Source organism: Excalfactoria chinensis, chromosome 4 (genome assembly GCF_039878825.1).
Source record: "Excalfactoria chinensis isolate bCotChi1 chromosome 4, bCotChi1.hap2, whole genome shotgun sequence".
In the NCBI taxonomy this organism is placed as follows: Eukaryota; Metazoa; Chordata; class Aves; order Galliformes; family Phasianidae; genus Excalfactoria; species Excalfactoria chinensis.
In genome coordinates, this window is record NC_092828.1 from 57,443,595 (window position 1) to 57,467,554 (window position 23,960).

Below are 23,960 nucleotides of genomic sequence, written 5' to 3' on the forward strand. Positions count from 1 at the left end.
GCCAGTGCTACAACAATCCTACTAACAGGAAACAACTCCAACAGTTGAGCAGATTCGCTGTACTTGTGCTAGAGAGGAGCTGTAAAGTTGTGAGAGCTGCTAAAGCTGTCTGGTGAATGTGGGGAGAAAAACAAAATTGCTCTGAACTTGGCCTGAAAGCTACCAAGAGAGTATCTGAAGAAAGAGAAGACAGACTTCATCTTATATCAATATGGTTTATACTGGTAAAGCATTTCTATAAGCAAGGGAGCTGAAATTTCTTCACAGAACTTTATGGTAGCGACTTCAACATTGTCACTTTGGCACTGACTGAGCTATGACTGCACATCAGTGAGAAATGACATCGCCCTCTACTGGAAAGTTTCCTATTGATCACACAGAAGTTTTTCAACTGTTCACGATGAACCGCCTGACACAAAATGAAATGTCAAAGACTACAGATGTTTATCTTCTAGAAACAATTACATTTTCTCAATAACTATACAGGCAAAAATAAAATTATACCCATTCATATAGATTAACGCTTGTAATGCAAACTAAATTATGTTATCCAAGACTGATCCATTCTTAAAAATAATAAGCAGGAAAGCAAAGTCACTTATCAGTAAAATATTGCCCATAAAATACGACCATTTTTTCTATTAATAAAAAACCCGCTTTTTCTCCACAGCCTCCAGTGACTCATGATATCAAAATATTTCTCACACAGGGCATCACTGTACAGCTGAAAGCCATTAATTGCCTCCTGATTATTTTCAGCACAGCAGTGAAATCACAGCAAGCATGTTCATAAATACAGTATGGAATGTAAAATCTGATGCTTGACTTTTACAAAGCATCCTCATTCCCAGCTACTTTGTGCCCACGGAAATCATTAATTGGTGGCAATTTCTAAGTTCTTCCAGACTTGACAAAGTTGGTACCAAAGGCTGATGCTTACAAGGGACTAAATCCTACCTGCCTTCTTCCCCAACCCAGGATGCAAAAAAATTCCTTAGATTGGTATGAAATTAGCACGTTCTTAAAAAGCAAAATGTTAAAATCTTACTTCTCAAAATAAAGCATATGTTATCAAAACCAAACCAAACTACCAATGACGAATGCTGTATGGGAACTGTTGATCACAGCTTGGACCTCTGATTGACCACCTGAGGCAAGCAATGTGTCAGCTGTGGGAACACAGCTGATGGCAATTGACCTGTGTGACCAGAAGGGGTAAAGCCTGGCTCCACCTCTCCTAGACCCCATTTAAGGGCTGACTGCCACAAGGGAAGGATCCCTTTGTGGAGATCACTCCTCTTGGAGTTTTCCCCACGAGCATTTCCTGTTTGTTTCCAGTTATCCAACACAATAATACTTCTAGCTTTATGATCTGTGGATACCAATCTGACACCTCTCTGTATGTTTATTGTCTATACACACGCATAACCCGGTTTGTTACTGTAAGCAACATTAAAAGAGGTAGACTTTCAAACACTCAAATGTTTTTCCTTGCATCTCCAACAGCATCAGTGCTCAGAAGTCTGTCTCAACATCCCTGTGCTGAATGATTCACAAGTAGGTGAAAAGGACAATTGGTGGAAGTGAGATAGTAGCTAGAAGTGGCCATAGGAACAAAACAATTGCAGCAAAACATATCAAGACACGCTTTTTCAGTTCCAGGATGACACAGTCAACATGAAGAGGAAGACCAAACCCACAATAAATCTGATAATTGGTATTCAAGACTGAGATATAGGAAAATTTATATATGTGCAGTTTAGGCCGAACTCCCAATACAAATAGGGAAGCCTGTTTCCTGCAGTCCGTGTAAACATCTTAAACATGATGCTATCATTTATCTTGCAAGTAGTTTTGGTTCCTTGTATGTAAGTGTATGCATGTTGTGCTTGTACGCTTACCCTCCAACATGCTCACAAACATAAAGCCCCAGTCTTAAAATCACTGAATTTTGCATTGTAAATGTCTGTTTTCCAGGCAACCATAGCAAGAATCTTTCACCTTCGGATAAGATTCAACATTATAAGCTCAACCCATCCAAAACAGTGGTAACACAACATTGCAAAGGGCCGGCAATCTAACTTAGAAGTGGCTTTAAAAAAAAATTCCCATCTACTTGCGTTGTGTGTTGCTCCTCTATGCCATCAAATGAATATCTTTAGGCCAGTATATCTGCATTTACAAAACTTGTGCTAATGCTACAAAATATTGTGCCACAGAATGAAAATAAAGGAATAACGTTTAAAATTTTAAGACAGAAGCAAGCAAAAAAGAGGTGAAGTCCAAAATAAAAGTGACATCCATAACGGATTCAGCTGCATGGGAAACATCAACACATAGAATACAAAATACAGGAAAATATTTGTTTCTAGCACCAGCTGACAGGAACCTAACATGGACACTGGGAACTTTTCTGTGCAAAATTTGCTGGTTTTTTTAGATCTAATTTCCAAGTCAGACCCTCATTTGGAAAAGAACTCTTTTCCAAAAGTCACCCTATCTCATTCCTTTATTACATTATGGTTCCAATAAACCACGCCTCACCAGCACTGTCCTTCCCCCTCAGTGGCAATTAAGTGCTATTTCTGCTATATAAAAAGTAGCGTTTCTATCTCTGGCATATTAAAATTGATAAACAATTCATGCGTATCTTGCCTTCAAAATCATTTTCCTCTTTTGGCCAGGAGGGGAAGCTAATGCTACGTATTTTAGTCACGCAGCTTGGATACATTCTGAACACAAAAGAATTTATTATTACCTCATTATCACAATGATAAATCTATCCTCTTTGGCTACAGCAGTATTTTAATGACCTCAGAAACAAACACATTCAATATTTATGTGGGATCATTCAGTTGGATTCAGAACGTGAAATACTGAAGTGAGACGTGTGCCAGCATCAGCTCCATCTTGGTTTTAACTTGGAGGCTTATTCACGTAAGACCAGTGGCAATGGGCTGTAACCCTGTAGGGGAAACTTGACAGTCAGTTTCAGCCTTTTCAGCAGAATTTTGCTGTTTCCCTTCCTGTAACTGCTGTAGTAAATTAGGGATCTCCCTACAATATACTACAGATATATATGCATGTGTATATATGTGTGTATACATACACATATATACAAACACACATGCTGATGACATCTTATTTCCTACAAAAGACAGACAAACTACAAAGCAGAATTTTAACCAGTAGTTCTATTTCTATGTTAGAAGACCTACTCAGATTAGTAGTACAGGGAACAAGTTTCAAACTTCATATAAAAGGTATGCAGTTGTCATGTACCATAAATATTTATTCAACGTGTTTTTGTTTTACTGTCAAGAATGAAACAGAAAACTGCATCATTCACCTTCCTATCTAGTCTCCATATTCACGTAGTTGTTTATTCTTGTAGTGCAGGCTATCACATTTGTACCCATTAAAAGCAAGCTATTGTTTCCAAGTATGAAAACATTGATCTTGGTACCTCAGGGGCTTTGATAGACAACGTAAGTAAAAGAAAAGCTGGTCTTCACTCTTTTCTGATCTTTATCACTGTTATAAATAAATTACAGTAATACATAAAAACAGAAGCTCTTGTTTATTTCTACTGAGTTTTAACATAAGCTGCAGGACAGAGCTATTGTAGGACACTACATAAAACTAACAGTGTAGACTATGAAGATACTTATATGTTTAAATAGTTAAGTCTATTTCTTGTTACTGTAATATTCAGTGTTAAAGCAGGTGATAAACAAAGTTTGTCAACCATAAAATAAAAACTCCCATATTTAGTTATTCTAGAATAAAACTTTCCATAAGTAATATCAGTAATATTATAAACATAATAAACTCTAACTGTCAATTTCCTCACTGGCTGTTCCTACAATATGCACAAATACTCCTGCATTACTTAGTGCGAACTGGTCTCACAGAAGCTTAGACAACAAGGAAGCATGCATTTTAGTGAAGGTGATTTCTGAGAAATTTATGGTTGGCCTTTCTGGAAGAAGGCTACAAGTAGAGACCTAATGTTAGCTAACTAACCACATGCTTTCATAATTCATGTGCTCTACACTGCAAAGACCACATTTTAAAGTCCGACCTGCAAAAGGAAACTGATAATTTTCTTGTTCTTGATGCTCTACGAAGGAGATTAAGCACATGCATTTTCCAATGAAATTCGAGGGGAAAAAGAATTTTTGCCTCCCTCCTTTACTTTAATACCATCACTGAAGGTTTTGTTGTTTTCAAGAGTCGTTCTCAAATGTTCGTTGAATAAATATTTCAAGACTTACTAAAGCACAGTAAATGCTTACTAAAAAAAAAAAAAAAAAAAAAAAAAAGGAAAAAAGAAATAGAAAAAAAAAAGCTTAGGAGCACAGCTTTCTTCACAGGCATAAGGCTTTATCAAAATGACAGTGAATGATCTGCTGCACCACCAAAGGCAGACTAAAAAGGAATCAAGGTCATTTGCAGAAAGACAAATTTAAACAGTTTGCTCTCAAAGGGCTTCTCAGAAAGGCAAGCAGCCAGAGGCAGGGCTGCTGAGGTGTGCTGGGAGGCCAAAGCCTGAGCAGACATTTTCTTGGATGTAAAGCAAGTGACCTGCAGCAAAGCCACAGAGTTCCCTGTTGACTCTACCACCAAAGCACTGCTTTTTTCTTTTTTTCTTTTTTTTTTTTTTCCCCCCCCTTATTCTTGTTTTTCAGTATTCTTCCCTCCCCTCATAACCCTCAAGATTTTAAACCAATCACTGGAATCTGTTCCACTGTGAGACCCCCTCTGTTGCTGAGTCAGCTTGTGCCAGAAGGAAACCACATGTGCCAGTAAGTCCATCCAGACTTTCCCCTTTCCTCCTTCAGGACCCTCAGAGGTAGAATCAGTTTAGAGGACTGAAGCACATCTCTGCACCTTATTTAAAGAAGATAAATAAATAAATAGATAAAAATGAATATCAGGACTATTATCTCTCATTTCCTTTAAACTCTCTTCATTCAGCTTTCCAGACAAAAAATAAAATGAGATTGTCACTTCAACACATTTGATGAGACAACACAAACCTAACAAATGAAGTGACGTGCACCCCAAGCTTGGCTCCATTATTTAAAACAGTATTTCCAAATCACTGTACCACATCATTATCACTGAGAGGTGCAGTGGTATAGGTAAAGAGTATACGCATCTCTAATGCAAAATAATTTCAGCACTGTATGAAACCGGGACCTATGCAATGGCTACACCTGTTAGCAAATTCTCTGTATACTGTAAAGATGGGACTGACCTCCATATTTCAAGTACAGTAATTATAGATACATGTTATTTTGACATTCAGGGAAAATACATGCACAGCTCACAACAGATGCTGCTAAAAGATAGCAATAAGCACAGTCAGCTCCTACAAACACCACAGACCCACCTCTTTGACTGTTATCCTCAAAATCAAAGTGACTTCAGAGTGTGAGCTGCCACACACAACAGATCTGGGATGAGCAAAGTAAATCGCTGTTTTCTATTCCTACTTTGACGATGTTCCCTAGGTCTTGTAAGACTTGCCTTCTATAAGAAAAGTAGTATACAATTTAATTTCCATGTTACTACGTCAATGGTTTATGGGCTGGTTTGGCCTGGTTCTGTGCACTACATGATGTTATGATGTGGAATATTAGTAACCAAAAATCACAAAACCATGACACACTATTTTTTTTACTTCAGTAGTAAACCAGCAATTCCAGCTTCAGCACATCAGACTTGCAGTCTGGAAGCTACACTTCTCACCAGCAGTACACAGCATACTTTTATTAGCATATATAAAACAAATGTTTTCCCAGGTATACACTGAATATTTTCTCACAGTCCCATATTGTCGTTTGTATTCTACTTGTATAAACCTGCCCTTTTCCTGTTCTGGGCAGCTTCATAAAAACTCAAGAGGATAAAGCTTTTGGAAGGAAGGAGCAGGAATATGGCAGGAACTTCCCCAGGCATTTGAAAAACAAAACGGACAAAATATACCCATAGATTATATACATGAAAACACAGAAATTGACAGTGCCAAAATTTTATATGACAAAAAGGGGGATATCAGTCTACTGCTGTATTACATGGTATTCTTCCTGAGGATTTGAGGAAACAAAGCCAGCAATTACTTACTTATTAGTCAGCACTATCAAACACGCTGTATTTTATTTATAACAACTATGTATTTAGTAATAATGACACACTGCCAATTACAGTTCAAGTATGTTTCTTCTGTGTTTTTTGTTTTGTTATTGAAGCTATTTATTGTCACAAGAAACTTAGATGACCAAAGAAACCTCAATCTCATTTCTAGTGCTACAGGCCCAGACCAATACCCATGTAAACACTTTTACACATGCAGACTTCTACTCACAATCACTGTCTGTAAAATATCTGTGCCTCAGATCAATTTTAAAGAGAGATTTAAATGTGTAAGGCAACAGCTGGTATCCACACATTCATCGACCATGTTTTTCAAGCTTGTGTGGCACTGAAAGGTTACCATATGGAGATGACTAACAGCCTTATTTAGATTAGGTTTTCAGCTACATTCAGTCCCCTGCAAGCGTTGTTTCCTGTTTATGTGATACACATGTCACATTTTTCAGGCTATGCACAACTGTAAAAGTAACAAACTCTGACTGGGCTCCTTGCACATCCTGATATGAGGCCACGGCAATTTCCCATGCAAACTCAGTAAAGAGATGACCAAATTACTGAGAACAAAGGCATGGCCACACACTCTGCATATGCTTTCACCCACCCAACTACTGGAAGAAAAACCATGCCAGACAACTCAAACAACACAAAATAAACTATGTATACTGTGGTACTACACACAGGGTGATCAGGACATCCTTTCTCTGTCCCGAGTTCCACTCAACACTCACATATACAGCAGACTCCTTTTGTAAGTTCAGCTGCAACACTACATGTCCAATCAACACATTTGAGACCATTCCACCCAACTGAATGGCCGTAAAACTGCCACGCACCCACAGCTGCTGGCACAGAAAGGAGCATTCCCTGCACTTTCTCAAGCAACCAGAAGAAAAAAAAATTGTTTGCAAATACATTTGTCTCCAGCTCCTTGGCCAGTTGCTCCCCCTCTGCCTGTCCTTCATCACTCACTCCCACCACCACATCCTCTCCAGCATAGCTGCAGGATATATGAACACATTAGATATACCACAGGTGGAATATCAGAAACATCATTCTCCTCGTATAACTCTAATCCTAGCAGCTCAGACCATTAAAAAACCAAACCATCACAAGCTTCAGTGAACCCTCCGCTTTCTACAATACACACACCTTTTCTGCTGCTGTTGATTGCTCACGATACAGATTACTCTAGGGCTTGTATTAACACTAACGGATTCCACAAGTCATAAAACATGTGCCCCTCACTAAAAGATTGCTCTGCAGAATCAGGTTCCTCAAGCAGGAGGCTCCTAGCTCATGGTAATTGTTTATGATGCCACATGTACTTTACCAACATCAAGATCAACATCCAAGCGCTCTTCTAGGAAACGTTTTGAAAGTGATCAATTTCTAGAAAGTTTAGTTTTTTAATATTTTGATTATAAAAATGCAAATAGATGCTTTCCATAAATGCAATGCCATCCAATTTAAACTGAACTCTAATGCTATACAACTGTTCAAATTTTCTCCTCGTGGAAATAATGGAAATATTTACCGCAATTACACAATTGCTGAAAAGCCATGAGGAATACAATGGGCCATAAAACAGACTGGCCACAGCACAAAGAATATATTCAGAGTTGGCACAAAATTAACCATTACCAGCAGGCGTACAAAGGAACCACATATACAGATTAAAACACACCCCGTGAAAGAATTTTGATAAAAGTCCTCTCTTGGCACAACGTATAAATTCATCTCCTGAAAACCTAATTTTTAAAGGCACCAGACTGAGGTAGCTTCCTTCTGTATTGCTTCAGAAAATGGCATGGACAAAACCCAGCAGAACAGGCACAAAGCTGCATTTCAGAGGTTTGTTTGTAGTCAAAACCATTGCTTGAGTTATGCTCAAAATGAAGCTATGCTTGGACCCATTTTTTTAATAGTGCTGTTGCCAGTTTTACAGTGATTTTGACTTTGGAAGGCTGGTCCACAAGTTTGAAATAATATCTGATGGGATAGCAGCCATCTTTCAGACTCCACATGAATTTGAAAACGCTCAGGATTACCAATCCCAGAATGATCAAGAAAAGGCAGAAGTGAAAGGCTGAGAGGTGAGATAGAACACTCTCCCTCCTGCCAAGATCCAAGCGCTCTGGGAAAACCGATTTATTGCAGCATTGCACACACCAAGACTCATTCTCCTTCTTATAACAAGTTAGGCTCAGTAAACTGAAGAAATGAAAAAAAAAAACAACCTAATTCCAAAGATATTATATAAGGGTAGGGAAAGTGACACTGAAGGACAATATTTCTTCACGCATAGGAATGCAACAATGCATTAGAGGGATATTGCATAAAGAAAGCTGTCCTGATATAAAAATTAGAATATCTTTAAAAAGGCCAGCTGTGTTTTCCACCAAGCCTAAACAAGTAGCACGCCCACTTAAAATGAATTCCTTGAGTGAGGAAAGCCTGCTTGCTAGGTGCCCACTTAAATACAATCATAGCTCACTTTATATTTAGTGCAACAGAGTTGAATGTGACAGGTTTTTCACTGCTAAAAGAGACCCTAAGACCTCTCCACAATTTGAAGCACGTGAATGAAGATTATAGTTTCTCTTTCAAAATTTACCTAACAGCTGCCTCATCTATGTTTCACAGATTTGAAGTCTCAAAGGAGCTGGCAGGATTATGAAGAGAGGATGCAGAGCTGTAAACTCATCCCTTCATGACAGAATGAACAAACCAATCACAAACAAACTCCAAAGAAAAAAATGAGCATTTTACACTTGATGGAATAAGAATTGCTACACTCCTGAGAGATGACTGAAATCTGCTTCTGTTTATAAAGTTGGGTGTGATATCACTTTCATGACTTTTGATGACTTTGCATGCATATGACAAATAAACATACAATGAGGATCCACTTACTATTCGTAACTATAATGTGTTTAATCAGACCCAAGTAAAAACTATACCTTTCTTTTCCATTCACAGCAGTAGAATTGGTCATCTTTGAACCCATACTGCAAATCAATTGTATGCCAGCATTATAATCTCACTGGAGTTACACTTGTATTTACAATAGGCTTGTATGAATCAGGAGTCTGTCTCTCCACTAAAGCTGCCTCTTTATTACCACTCTGTCATACACCCCAATCAAACTGAGCTGGGATAAATAAGAGCCATTTTTTTAGCTACCTCAAATGAACAAAAGAGGGTAATCAGAGCTCTCTTCCTGAGAGGCTCACAGCATATGAACACAGAGAAACACATTGGTGGCACTCTGACACAGCACACCAGTATGGGCCTGTGGCATCTCAATAACAGGCATAGCATCTCAAGAGCCCTGCAGACTCCGGCAACAGAGCCACTCCAGTCAGTTTGCCCACATCTACTGTCTGAGTGAGTCAGAGGCACAGTTTTGTTTGTCCCAGAGGTCTCTCTCTCCCATCCACGGAGCAGTCACCCAGGCTGGCAGGCAATACAGCAGCTTCATTCTGCAAACTACACAACTTGTTTATTCTGGAGCCCATTTGGAGAGAGATGGTGAGAACAAGCACAGTGCTTATCTTGTGAAGCTGATGGCAACAGTCAGAGAACACTGAACGCAAAACCTGGCCAACAATTTCAATCCATTGCAAACCTTGTGACACAGAACCATAAAAGAAGCCAAGTGAATGGTATAACTGTGAAGTCTTGAAAACAGTAATTCCAAGGAAAACAGACATCCAATAGCACTCACCTTCTCTCCCCAAAAAGACTTATCATTTTAAATGGAGGGGGCTGAAAAAGCCTCTAAAGCATTCATATCTTTACAGGTAGCTTCTAGTGCCTACAGCAATCCATAGTTCTTTACAGGCCTCCGGCAAGCATACTTTACAGGAGTTTTTGTTGGGCTGAAACAGAGATCATCCAGCAGGTATGAATAAAAAGAATCTGACAAAAAGCTATTCACAACAATTTGTCAAGAAAAATAAGTCAAGTCACAAATTATATAGGAGTTGGGAAGAAGGGCTTAAAGAATAATGAAAAGGCAGTTTATCAAAAAAGGACAACGTAACAAGGAGGTGTCTTAGTTTAACTGCTTAAGTCACAGAATTACAAATATATTTGAATAAAATGAACTGTGAGATGATGCATGGAAAGAACATACTGCTCTACCATGACTGGTGATGGTAGAGCTATGTTGTATCTTTAGGCACAAATCCAGAAAAGGTGATTGCCAGGTCAGTTATGAATCTCAAGAGCAGAATAAGAGGCTACAACGTGCTGAACAGAATGAACCAGGAGCAATTAATAAAACAGATCATTAAAACACAGCTAGTTTCCAACATGCTGATTAAAGGCTTAAAGTGTAGCAAGATAATGGAGAAAAAAAAAACTCAAGGAGAGAAGCGCATCAAGAAAGGGCCACAACATTTTCAGACATCTCTACAATGATTTATTGTCTCAAAATGATTATATTCACACAGGAGACTAGGAAAAACTGCAGTTGTGAAAACATCTGTAGTAATAAAATATGTTATTTAGCAAGAGAATGGTTTTACTTAAACTTGTAATGCTGTAATGCTATAAAGCGATGGAAAGTATAGCAGTAATAGCAAAGTAGCACAAACCTAGGCTGCAGCAAATGAGCACAAGCCCAAATGCAGCAACTGTGGATACAGAAACAAAGGAAAAAAAAAAAAAAAAAAAAGAAGCTGCTCACCTTTGAAAGGCCTCTGGTAGGCAGGAATCTCCAGCAAGAGACAGTCTTACCTTCACTGGCAGTCCTTACATGAGGTCTGGGAAGGGTTGGATCCTGGCTCCATCCCTTCTGGTCACTCAAGTACACTGCATGCAGATGAGCTCCCTGGGTTGGCCCTGCCTTCCCCCCAGGTGCTCAATCAGTGCTTCAGACCATGACTTAGCATTTCCAGTACAAAACTAGATGGCAATACCATCTATACGAGATTAAAAGAACAGGTCCATGATTCTTTGATGCAAGATATGTTAATATGTGAATTATTTTTCTCCATCCTCTCATACAAGTAATAACAACTACCTCTCTTAGCTTCCATCAAATCTTTTAAAAATTCACCAAAGGCTCTTATATGGTTAAAGAGCCATCCTCACCTTGGAAGAATTGTTTTCTGTCTAACACTGAAATGCCAGAACATGGCAACTCCAAAGAAGTATTTGTCTCATCTTCTCCTAAGAGGGTCCCTTTCAGCAACTCACCTTGAAGTAATCTCTTCCACATTTAACTCACCTGGTTAGAGAGTGGACGGTTCAGGTTCTCCCTGAGGAGAGCCCAGGGAGCTTTCATCTTCCTGTTCTGTGAGAGGCCAGCATAAAAAAGCTTTCCTTCTGTCCTGCATCTTTGCTGACTTTCTAATTCCAGCTATCCAGAATAGAGCAAATCAGTAAGAAAACTTCTCCAAGCTGCTCCAAAAAATCTTCATAAAAGCCACAGACTAGCAGTTACTTCTAAGGTTGCTGCTGTTCTATCTCCTGTTTTTCTGGTAATTAGTCTCAGGTGCTACTCATCAACTTATATAACAAAGTCCAGCTGGGATCTTCTGAGTCATCACATGAAGGTGTACTTTTCCTCTGCACTTAATGTCTCCTTACCACAAAGCTGGATAATATTTAAAGAAAATAATATGTACATTGTGATTCAACTACACCAAAAGAATAGAAAAATTCTAAACAGAATTTCAAAAGACTGAGACCCACAGAAGTTTCTCTACAAATAGTAGCTGATTTCAACCCCCAGTTAGGAAAAAGAGAGGGATTACGGTAATATACTCAGAGATGTTCTTGAAATATAAATCCATGTTTTCTGATTGCATTAAACCAGAAAGCTCAGTATAACAGAATGACCCGGGTTGGAAGGGACCTCAAGGATCTTGAAGCTCCAACCCCCCTGCCTGGCAGAGCCACCAAACTTCCACGTTTACTAGATCAGGTTGCCCAGGGCCCCATCCATCCTGGCCTTGAACACCTCCAGGGACGGGGCAAGTATGACTTTATAAAAAGACAAAAGACATCAGGGATACTGCCAAACTTTGCTTAGCATGTTTTTAAAAATAAATCTTCTTCCACTATCTCCACTGTTTCCTCAAAAAGCACAAGAAAACACACGTATGGCAAAAACCCAAGTCTGCTGGTATCTCTTGGGAATGAGAAAGGTCCAACTGATCTGAGCTGGTTCGATTGTTCCTGTCCCTCACCTGGCTGCCCAAAACTTAAGAGACAGTAACACTCAAAAACATTTGCAACAGAACTGTCTTTATTTCAAAGCTATTTCAAAGTTTATTATAGTTCTCACGGGATCATCCAAATATGGGGAGGCAGAAACACTTGTATTACTTAAGACCTGCGTGACTGGTGGGTGGTTGTAGCACTTAAAAAGAAAAAAAGAAATTGCCCAATATTTGTATTCCAAGAAGGAAACCTGGTTGGGAACAGCTGAAAGTGAATATAGAAGGGACTGAAGAAAGGATAAAAAAAAAGAAAAAGCAGAGTGAGCCAACAGCAAACAATATTATTTCCTTTTTATGATCACGTTTAACTTAAAAGTTTAAGACTTGTGCCTTGATTAGCACTTTATAAGTCACGTTAATCTGAATTTTAAACAAAATGTTATTAAAGTTGCAAAGACAAAACCACACTGCCACTATGGCCTTCACCTCCAGCAGGTCTCCAGCAAAACAGCTGGGAGGCAGCAATACTCTCCACAAGGCAAACAGACAAGAGATTGTGAAGGCTGATACACAAAAGCTGTGTCCAAACACTTTCTCCATGGAACACAGGCATTCAAACAACCTCCTCATAATTAAAAATATATATATATACTGTAAAGGAGGGAAGTATTTATTTTAATGGAGACCTCTAAACGCTTCATGGAAGGGAATCAGGCTTACTTACTTTAAAACAAGAGAAAAAGGTCAGAACTGAATTCATATCTCACTTGAGTTCTTACATTACAAGCATTTCTCACTGAGTTTCTCAGAACTCAGTCAATGTGTAACAGTACTGACTCAGTCACCCCCACACAGTCTACAGTTTGCTAGATATTTCTGTAAAAGGCAGGGAAACTCTCTGCTCATTCAGATATTGTATGTTGAAAACACAGAAATTTTATGTACTGGAATTTCTGTGTTACTGCATCCATATTAATATATCACATAATTAAGAAGTCTTTCCATCTAGAGAGCTTATTTATCTCCCATGCTAACTTTCGCAAGGTTACTAACCTGTACTAGCCATAAATGTCAGTGTCTCTTCACTTCTAGCTGTTCCTCCTCCAAGATCACATCTTTATCTGGTTTGTCAAAATCTACTAAGAAGTGGACAAGACAAAGTTTTAATCAAATGTAAGCAGTAACAACAGGTTTTATTCAAAACTTCCAGTAAAGAGGAGCCGCTAAGTTTGGAATAAAGGTACTTAAAGTACTACAGCTTACGTGAATATAAAAGATCAAAGAGAAGACAATAAACCAAGCATTAAAAAAAAGAAAAAATAAAATTAAAAAAAATTAAAAATATATATATTTTTAAAAGTTTGAAACAGACCCACATGAGGATTCTGAAGCCCTCCAAACAATTAACAGTTTCTAGATTTGGCAAAACAAGATTCTCTTACAAAATTAAAAGCCTATTTCTGTTACATACACTGTATAAAACTGCTCAATAGTTAAAAGAGCACACTGTACAACTTTGTCTTGAAATACATAGAGCTGCAGCCTTCAAACTGCAGGAATTAATCATTTTGTCCTCTTCAGAGGTAAAAAGAATTAACCAGCTGCGCAATTGCTCTGGGAGAAAAAGGAAGAGGCAAAAAATAAGTCAGAATTATCAAGGTGAAGCCACTATAAAAATGAAATGCACAGCAAAACTCAGACCTCAGTTTAAACTAACAACCTATGTTTACAATATATTCTACATTTCAGTTGTCACCTTCTCTTCCCACTCCCTCTTCCCCCCATTCAAATACTCCTAATTCCTTTATGGGTCTACATCTAAAGGATTTCTAAACTTTCAAATACACCATACATACATTTACCAAAAAACATACCTAACATTCTTACAGCAGTACGGTCAGGACACAGTTTCCAAGATTATGACAAGTTATCGGTATTAAAACTATATGTTAGATGTTTGGTTTGGTTGTTTTTTTGTTTGTTTGACTTATAAAGAGAAGAATAACCATCAGCTTAAACAAATGATTTTAAAACATACTGCAGAAAGCGCCTGCTAAAAGCAGGCTTCACCAACTCTTAGCCCAAGAGGACAACGTGGGGAAAAAAAGCAGTGAGTGCTGGATGTCAAGAAGGAAGAGAATCTCAGAGTGCCAACTATAGGAAACTCCTTTGTGGACTCAGTCCAACAGCTTGTTATTCTGGCTCAGTAGCCTCCTTTATGATAAGGCCTGTAAATCAACTTTGCAATAGAATGTTACTGTGTAAACTAAAATACTTGATACCAACAGTATTATGTCAAAGGGGTTGTTTTTTGCTTTTCTGTTTTCATTGTGTTTTGTTGTATTGTCTTCTTCCCCAAATCCAACAGTTGGTCACAGAAGTAAATTATTTTCATGGCTCTTACTCAGCTGTTGTCAGTTCAGGGGGGGAAAAAATGAAAAAAAGTGTGTGTCTGACTCATACGTCCTTCAAGTACATGCAAGGCAAGTTGTTTCCAAAATGCAGGAGCCTGGGACCTTAAGACACTGAAGAAATAGGATTATGAGGAGAGCCCATCTGAGTAAGTACTTTATCCAGCCACTGAAGGGGACCGTGAAGGTGTATCTCTATCCAGCATGGAGTACTCGTTACATCTTGTCGGTGATATTCAGCTCCCCAGCCCTGGAAACAGAATCATAAGCAGGGAAAAAGAAAATCACCTTATTTAGAATTGCAAATATATGAGAAGCACACTTGAATTCATTTCTTTCTTACTGAAGTAATCTAGCTTTCATAAGTGATTTCCAGCAGAACAGCATCTGATTACTATCACATGTCAACAAACAAACCCCAAGTTTGAAAAAAAACAAACAAACAAAAACAAAACACAAAATTTGCAGAAATTGTCATTTTGAGATCTCTTGGAATTGAATGCTAAGTTCTCAAAAGACATGACTTCTGGCAATGCAAGACTTCCCCACACTTCACTGCCAGTTATATCATGTCCAATAAACCCTCTAACGAGAAGGGTAATCAAGTCTAATGTATCAAGATCAAAAACAAGAAAAACTTAATAAATAGATCAATGAATTAAAAATCGAGGTCACAGGATGACACTGCGGAACTGGGGCTGAGGTATTTGTCTGACAAGAACCAAAGCATCTTTTGCAGGATTGGAAGAATACAAACAGCAACATAATCAGGAAATACCTCTTAAAAGAAAGCAAGCGTGATCATTCCCCCGCAGTCTATTTCCCAAGTTAAGGCAAGCTTACACCCAATTCTGTAACACTTGTCTACAAAAATCTTTGATAATAATTAAACAGCATTCAAGTGAACTGTTTTGTGTCTGTCTATATTAAACCCCTAATGAAGGAATTGCTCAACTCCCAATAGGTGGCAGCAGCTATAAACACAACACTGCATATGCAGGAGGTTATGCGCATACAACACTGCAGTACAACTATAGGACTACATCTTACATCAACAATCCACTCTATTTCAGGGTCCCCTATCCTAACACATCTGAAAGGTTCTATCCTCTTCCCATCCAAGAGGACATTTCAGCATAATATCATCTTCATTTGACTAGCTTCAAAGACATGACTAGCCTTTTTACATCAGAACTTACGTCAACATTCATATCCACATAAAAAATCCTGACCTTTCTTACATAGATTCTTGATCCTATTCTTACATAGAATAGAAAGGTACGTGTTCACTGAAATAATTACTGTCACACCTAATTTGGGAGCTGCTGTTCAAGACAAACTCCCGCAACAGCTACAATGACTTACAAGCCGTGGCATCTCGTATCAAAAATGCCAGCCAAGAACAAGAGCATAAAGTTCAGCTGGAAATCTTTGAGAACAGGAGATGGCACAAAAACATTGCAGCATCGTTTAAAAGGGCAAATCTGATGCTACGTAATTCATTTGTGGCTTTTAAACTTTTAGGCCAAGCTTACTTGTACTGTATCATGCCATATCCCACAAAATTAAGTACCACCATAATTCCAGACTAATTATGCAAACAATTATAGAAATATATATGAACAATAATACAATAATAATATAAATACAAGTATTTAATTGAATAACTCTATCTAAGAGAAGCAATTTAATGAAATTAGAGTAGTTAACAGATGTGACAGGAATGCTTCAGAAAGTAACTAGAGAGACAGCTAAAGAAACACCTTTTACAAGTCGCCTCAGTTTTCACAGTCCGTATCATCAGACACAGGTCTATGGATAACATCATATTGTTAAGGTACATCTTACACTTAAAGAGCAGTATCCATAAATATTTAAATTTAACAGTTATTAACAGGTCAATGGAGGGAGGCAATCAACATTTCAGAATAGCCCCGAGCAAATGTTCACATACCTTTACAAAACTCATGCGCAGAGTGCACATCTTAGTAAGCTCATAGACTGTCTCAAAGCCATGGTTCACAGACTGTGCTAAAAGTTGAGCGAACTCCTGATTATTGAAAATCTTCAAACTGCAGCCACTGGGAATTTTGCACACTGTGGTTGGATGGAAACCATGGTGGTAGTTACAGTTACGACTTTGTACAAAAATACTGCTGTCACTGAGGCACTCAGCATACACTTCTCCACCAACATAATAGAGATGAACACCTGGGAAAAGAATGTTGACATGAGGAGGTTAGATTAATTCACACTGAGCATCTGTTTTTCATATGTTTCTTCTCTAAGAGATGAACATTAATAGTGCATCAGACCATCTTCTGTCTGTCTTAAAACTCTATTTTTATTTTTCTATTTCACCAGTAGATTTAAAGGATGGTTATGCACGTATGCATGCCTAGGTAAGGAGAAAATCAGTAATTACTGCATTTTAACATGCTGTATATTCAACAACAACAAACCAGTAAGTACTGCAGTAGTTTTGATGCTGTGTATTAGATGGATTGTTCACCTTAATTTTCTTTCACTGTATTTACACAAAACAGTAATTGGGAATGTATGAGGAAAGAGTAGAATCCCTATTATATAGACTGTAAAAATACTAAGATGGCCCTAAGCTTGATAATCTGTGTAAGTCCTGACTGCTGTTTTGGTAAGTTCAATGAAGTTGTTTTCAACACATTTGAATGCTCTTGCTCCAGAAAACTACAAAAAAAAAAAACAACGTGTAGATGCATCTCTGAAATGAGGGCACATACCTACCAACTTGACAGTCCTCACCCCACCTATTCCTCATTCTCTCACCCACCACTGATGGCAGCAAGCCTCAAAAACATACCCCCACCCCCCCACATAGGGAACCTCTGGAGATGTGCTGTCAGGATCATTCGATTCAGAAAGCGTTGAGAAAGCAAGAAAATTTTACTTTAGTGTTTAGAAATAGATTATTTGCCGCTTATACTTTTCACCTTCCACAATGCAACAAGTCAAAGAAGCAGACACACAATTTAAATACTGAAGTCAGAAAGCCTCAACTGTGCTCTGTCACGTGAAATGTGTGTACGTGTATGAGAACACATAACACCATCTGATCATCAAAACTATTTATGGCTCCCTTCAAGTACGGGATTTACTGCTTCTCAAAGACCAACAGTTCTACGTCATCATTGACTGTATACATTTACTTGTTCAACAGCTTCCTTGTCTTTTCCGTTCTACTTTCGTATATACACAGTTAAGTGCTTCAGCAGAACTCTGCTTGCAGCTGGGTTACTTTTAAAGGGAAAATGAATGAGGTGTTAAATAAATATCCTCATACTTGGTAAGATGGATGGGGAGGAAAAGAAGGAAGAAGTGTTATGACTTGAGTGGCATAGCACAGGTGTGGCGTACTGCTGAGAGCTGCACACATCCTCATGTAGAGAAAGGTTTTCCAGACTAAGGGCTAAAATTTGATGACTGAATAGTTCCCTTCAGTTTCAATTCTTTTATCCTCAAAGAAGGGGGAAAATAATCAATTGGCATTTATCACATGCTCACTGCTTGGGCATGCTCAGCCCCACTGTCTCGGAAAATTTAGTTTACTAATAACATAAACTCCTAAGAAAGGTGTCTGGAAGAAATAACCCACTGCAGTGGTAACATCAGATTAGCATGTAATCAGTGTTACAGGCAAGTCCTCAAAAGAGAGAACGGTATTAAGTCAGATATAAAAAAAGCTTTTCTTTCCTGCTGGACACTGCCACAGCTGTTAAAGAAAAGAGAAGCACAGAACTCTCACTGAAAGAATCACCATCCCCTTAAAAATGCACTTGAAAAAAAACCTGTTTTAGTAGGTTGCCCTTCTAAATACATCTCAGCACAGCTCATTTATGTCAGAACTAGAAGGTAGATAAGATTTTGTGCCAAGAACTATCATTTGGATTTCCACATTACCAATAATCAAAGACAAATCAAGACATTTCATTTAAAAAAGCCTTAAGCTCTAGCACTAATTAAGATTATGATAGACTTTAGGCAATAAGAATGGCTAGGGATAAAATCTTCCTGCAATTACGGAGCTGGTAGAAAAAATACCAGACTCACAAGACATAGCCAGAAAACTATGTATTTATTAACATTCTAAATAAGCATTTATCCCACATACTGGGAAGAGCAGCCTGCTCTTGAAGCAAGTGGCTCAGACTATCATGCCTAGGATGAACCGTCCCAAAGAAACACCCCAAAAAGAATGCACAAGATTGAAAAATTCACCTTTCCCAATGTGCCTCCTTGTGTTCTCAATGGTGGAATTCCGGTTAACATTGGAGAGCAGCCCCAGGCAAAATCTGTTTTTGTTGTTTGAAGGATCAGTGAAGCCATCCACCAGGATGCTGGTGGAAGAGGCGTGGAAGGCCTCCCCAACGCGATTATTCAGCTCGTAATAAACAATGGAGCACCAGTGCTTCGGCTCTTCATAAGCAACAGCCTGAACATCTGCAAAGCAACCAGGCAAAGTTACAGTCTGGCAGTGCTGGAATACAGGCCTAAGATCTAAAGATTCATAAACATGCAGATTTTGGCAGAAGATCACTAAAAGATGATCTGGATAATCAACTGCAGTCAAATGAAGGGTCTTCTGTCCTCAGATGTTTTTGAACTTTTCATTGCCACAGACACACAATCGAATAACTTCACCTTAACTTTATTTGCACAAGATCCAAAGCAGAAAATATTGGCAATAGTAAAGTGCAAGAAGTTCCCAGGCACAGAGCAAACAATGCCCCAATAACCCTGCTGCACATTCTACAACACGCTATGGCACAGGCTCAGACCATGGAGAAACACCACAATTGTAGAGCTCAACTTTCGTTCCAATCTAGAAAATTAAATCGTATTTCGGTATCATTTTGCTCTGTTGTTTTTTTCCTGTTTTGTTTTTGTCATTTATTTCACAAAATTAGAAGTATCCATTATTCTTAATGTGAAGCTCTGTAAGAATAAGGAGAGACAGCATCATGCAACTGCAGAAGAGGCCATTATAAATTTGGGTACCAGCGAGTGTAGAGCTATCTTAAAAACAGAGTCAGCAGATCAGTTGTTTGACCTCTGGGGCTCGTATTAACCTTTCTTCAAGCAGTAAAAGAGGCTGATATCTGTCTGCAGAACATGCAAACTGCCTGGGATCCAAGGTTGATCAAGGCTGTAACACACAATCCTAACAACTGTTCTGGACTACAGAATAGATGCAATAAAGGCAGATAACATGAGCTTTTTTATTCATCAAATAATAGCCAGTACAAATCCTGCAATTGTTCACCAACAGAAGAATTACTTGTGGAGTAATAGCAAGATTCCTCAGGACTTGGTTTTCTAGACTATGGTAGCAACAAACTGATCCTCAACAGGTCCTAACCAAAGCTGGGAATTGCACAGAATGCCAGCAGGACATCCACAGTTCACAGTTCCTATCTATCAGGCTCTAGGAATGCATGAAAGCCTTGAGCTAACACCTGCGACTCCGCACTGGGAAAAATTTCTTCAAGACACAGAAGGTCTTTACCAAAAGCATTTTCTCATTGGGTGTCCCAACAGCACAGGCTTCTTCAGAAGTCTCCACCCAATATGTATTCTTTGAAGTGTCAAATAGAGCTACAAATTATTAAACTGTCTCCAAATAAAAGGAGGTTAGCAAAGGGATGTGGTTGCTTCATGTGGTTTCTTTCAAATTAAAGAGACTATTTCCCTGCTCAGCCTAGCACAGTTGGACCTGCTGCTGAGATAACAGCTCAGCAGATTAAAGCTCTAACAAGAGGCCAAAGTGCTAAAATGAAAATAAGTTCAGTGTTACAGGGAAGCTTGTTTCTCTGGCCAAAGATTCCTACTCCCAACCCCAAGTCTTCATAGAAGTCAGCCAACAAAGCCCAGCATTCATATTTTCCTTTCTTCACACATTGAGATTTTTCTGATACACAAAAACAAAACTAAAATCCCCTCAAATGAGCATTACATATCAGATAAAAAAGGTAACAAATAGTAGAAAGCAGGACAACACATCCTACTTTATTGTGAAAAACCTTGAGTATAATGTCTACATCTGATTAATACCTTGCTTGAAACAGTGCTAAAAAGGAGCGTCTTTCCTGATACCCTAGCATGTTCTATTCTCTCACATCATAGTTAAAAATTAAAAACCATTCATTAGTTATTAGTAAGAGATTACTACACTTTAAGCTCATATGAAGATGCCAGCAATTATCAAAGCTGCAGCTTTACCCCACTTCTCAAAAGTCAGGAAGAAATCTTGCCAGCTGGCCATTCTTCCAGAATGAATCATATCTCTCTCACACAGATTTCATACTAACTTCCTTACATTTGCTTTAAGTCATGCAGAGCAGGTGCGCTTAGTCTCTCTATTCCCAGCATGGGCCAACAATGGAAATTACCCAACTTCATTGACAGGATGCAGCTTGTTAAGTCAAAGCTCTTAAGACTAACAAATCACCATGAAAAATATGCCTCTAAAAGCTCGCAACAAAAATGTTGCAGTAGATTTACACTAAAACCTGTTCTCTTTCCATCTGTAGCACTGTTTTGTGGTTTGTTGTTTTGTTTTTTTTTTTTAAAGTAGTGAAATTACAGTCTGAGTACAGAGAGACTTTATGAGTGTGTGTAAATGCATACACACATACAAACAACACGAACAGCGGAATACGACAGTAAGGGTACTGACTTGGTTTTGCTTTATTTATTTATTAACTCCATTAACTGAAGAGGCAGAGGTGAGAATCTGCCGTACTTAACTACTAAGAGAGAGAAACACTAACAGACAGTATTTTTATTTGGAACAGCTGAGTATTAACAGAATGGTTTGTATTCTTCTTGTGTATTATTAACTTGTGTAATAGAAGAATTAGGTACACATGGATTTTTAAGAAGGATAAACATGCAGAAGTTTGCAGTGAGGCATAGACACTGATAAATGTACTTTGGGCCTTCAGCAGCAGCAAGGACTGTACACATGCAGTGTATGGGATGAGAGAATACTGGAAATGTTACACAGATGGGGTTTATCACATGCAAAATTCATTCCACACAGAGTAAATAGGTTACCAGGGAAGCTATCCAAATTGTTTAAAGAGTGCAAATATACTTCCTGAAACCAGACATTAAGCTTAGCAACAAAACAAGCACAAAAATCAAACAATAGTTAAATTGTTCGTATGCTTGTGATCTTCATAATCATTCTGGCACAGCACTGAGCTTGCTGCTCTTTCTTGGCACGGTCAGTAACTGTGTAAGACTGTTTGTTCTCTAAAGGGGCTATTTCTCACAACGTGATGGATGCACTAAATCCTTTACCCAGCAGCACAGCGGACTGAAAAGGCTATAAAAAACAACATGTTAAAAAGATTTCTACATCACAGCAGATAAAGCAATTGGTTACATTTTTTATTAAGTATAGATTTCAAAGTCTGTAGCGCTCTCATCCCAGCAGACAGCTTTGGATTTTGAAACACATGCTGTCATTGCAGGACTCAGCGATGGGAAAAAATAAATAAAAAGGGGCTGGTACAACAGAAGAGAAACATCTTTTTAAAAGCTCTTATCACCAGGAGAAATGTTAACTGTACAAAGCAGAGTGTACACTTCAGGGACTTCAAGGTAAGCACTGAATTTAGAACCACAACACATTGAGAATAGGAAGTCTTACTATATATACTGACATATGACATGTATTGCCTGGGAAAAATATCTGTGGGTATTTACATAATGACAGTATTAGCACCCATGCTCTGACCAAGTCCTCATTTTGAGAGCTACCTGACTGTATCTGCCAGCCACAATTCAGTAAATGCTATATGGAACCAACTGCACTGTTTCAGTCATAGAATCACTTAAGCTAGAAGAAAGCTCTAGTCCAACCATCCAGTTACCACCAGTATTGTATTGCCCACTAAACCGCATCCTGAAGTACAACATCCACCCTTTCCTTAAATACTTACAGGGATGGTCACAATAAATCAATGTATAAAAGATAAGGAGATCCCTTGCCCTGCTCATGTACCATTTCATGTGCAAAAATGTGCAGCATTCTAATAATTCTCTTTTCTGGGATTATCAGAATTTCCAAATAGAAATATATTAAATGATCTTGACCACAATGTGATTGGGCATGAGAAAGGAATAAAGTCCATGTTTTTTTGTTTTCTTTTTGTTTTTGTTTTTTGTACAAGTACTGTTCTTGTTCTAAATAACTATTTACTTAAAAATAGTAAATCTAGAGAGAATTTTTATTTCATGCCTTACAGCAACACGGAAAAAAAATTACACAGTTTTGTTTTTTTTCCTTTTCTACAGCTAAAGATGTATGAAAACAATATGAGTCCAATATTAAAGCACCCAAACAGTTCTGAAAGTACTTTACTCTTAAGAAGCAAAGCAGGGGATGAGAAGGAAATGTTTTTACCTCCTCTGTGTATGTCAGGGTGGATTCCGGGTGCCATCATGTTGGTATCCATTGGCTGGGAGGTATCATGTGTCATCTGATCTTCCGGAGGCAGGTAAGCAGGAGGAGGAGTATCAGCTAAATATAGAAGAGATAGATGAGTCCTTTCTTCTCTTTAAAGTATATACATAACCACACACAGCATTTGTCTGGAAATGCTTCCAGTCTGACTCAGCTATAAATTTCCACTCACCGGAAATCTGAGAAAGCAATCATGAACCTTGATTCAGGAAAGCAAAAAAATTACTATGTGTACCAAGCACAAGTACAACAAAAACAAGTCCCTTTCCCCCATCAAACCACAAAAGAAAGCCTAGCTACATCACCTGTCCACATCTTTTACAGGTACAAAATTCCACAGTTGTTAGTACTTATAGAGCTCTTAGGAAAAGGTCTGAAGTACATACTGAATGCTGTAAATGCAAACAGAATTTGGAGCAGAAAGCCTTCAGTTCCAGATTTTCTGTTTGCTTGATTCCTTCAGTGAAGCATGCAAACACTGCTGATACATCCATGACTCTTGTCAATACAAGTACTAGCTCTATCTGCATAGTATAAAGTACTGATGAACCCAAATTCTCTAGAAGTAACTTTTGGGTTTGGACTTTATTTGCTGCCATCTCCTAGTGCCTGCATTGGCCAGCTCAGCACCGGACAACTAGCACAAAAACCATCCTAAGCATTACGACCATTCTCACTAGCCCACTGTTGCCATGCTGTTTGAAG

The 23,960-nt window shown here is 38.4% G+C and overlaps 1 protein-coding gene across 3 annotated transcripts in view; it reads right to left on the minus strand.

Moving 5' to 3' along the window:
- Positions 1 to 13,499: 13,499 nt before the first annotated feature.
- The window catches only part of SMAD1 (SMAD family member 1), a 47,402-nt gene continuing 36,941 nt past the window's right edge, over positions 13,500 to 23,960 (minus strand). For all 3 annotated transcript variants that reach the window (XM_072336139.1, XM_072336138.1, XM_072336137.1), the window contains exons 4-7: positions 23,196 to 23,312; positions 19,001 to 19,222; positions 16,701 to 16,957; positions 13,500 to 14,996 (exon numbers count right to left, since the gene is read on the minus strand). In XM_072336139.1, the coding sequence (XP_072192240.1) occupies positions 14,853 to 14,996; positions 16,701 to 16,957; positions 19,001 to 19,222; positions 23,196 to 23,312 (740 nt within the window). In that variant the 3' untranslated portion in view covers positions 13,500 to 14,852. The remainder of the gene's footprint in view (positions 14,997 to 16,700; positions 16,958 to 19,000; positions 19,223 to 23,195; positions 23,313 to 23,960) is intronic.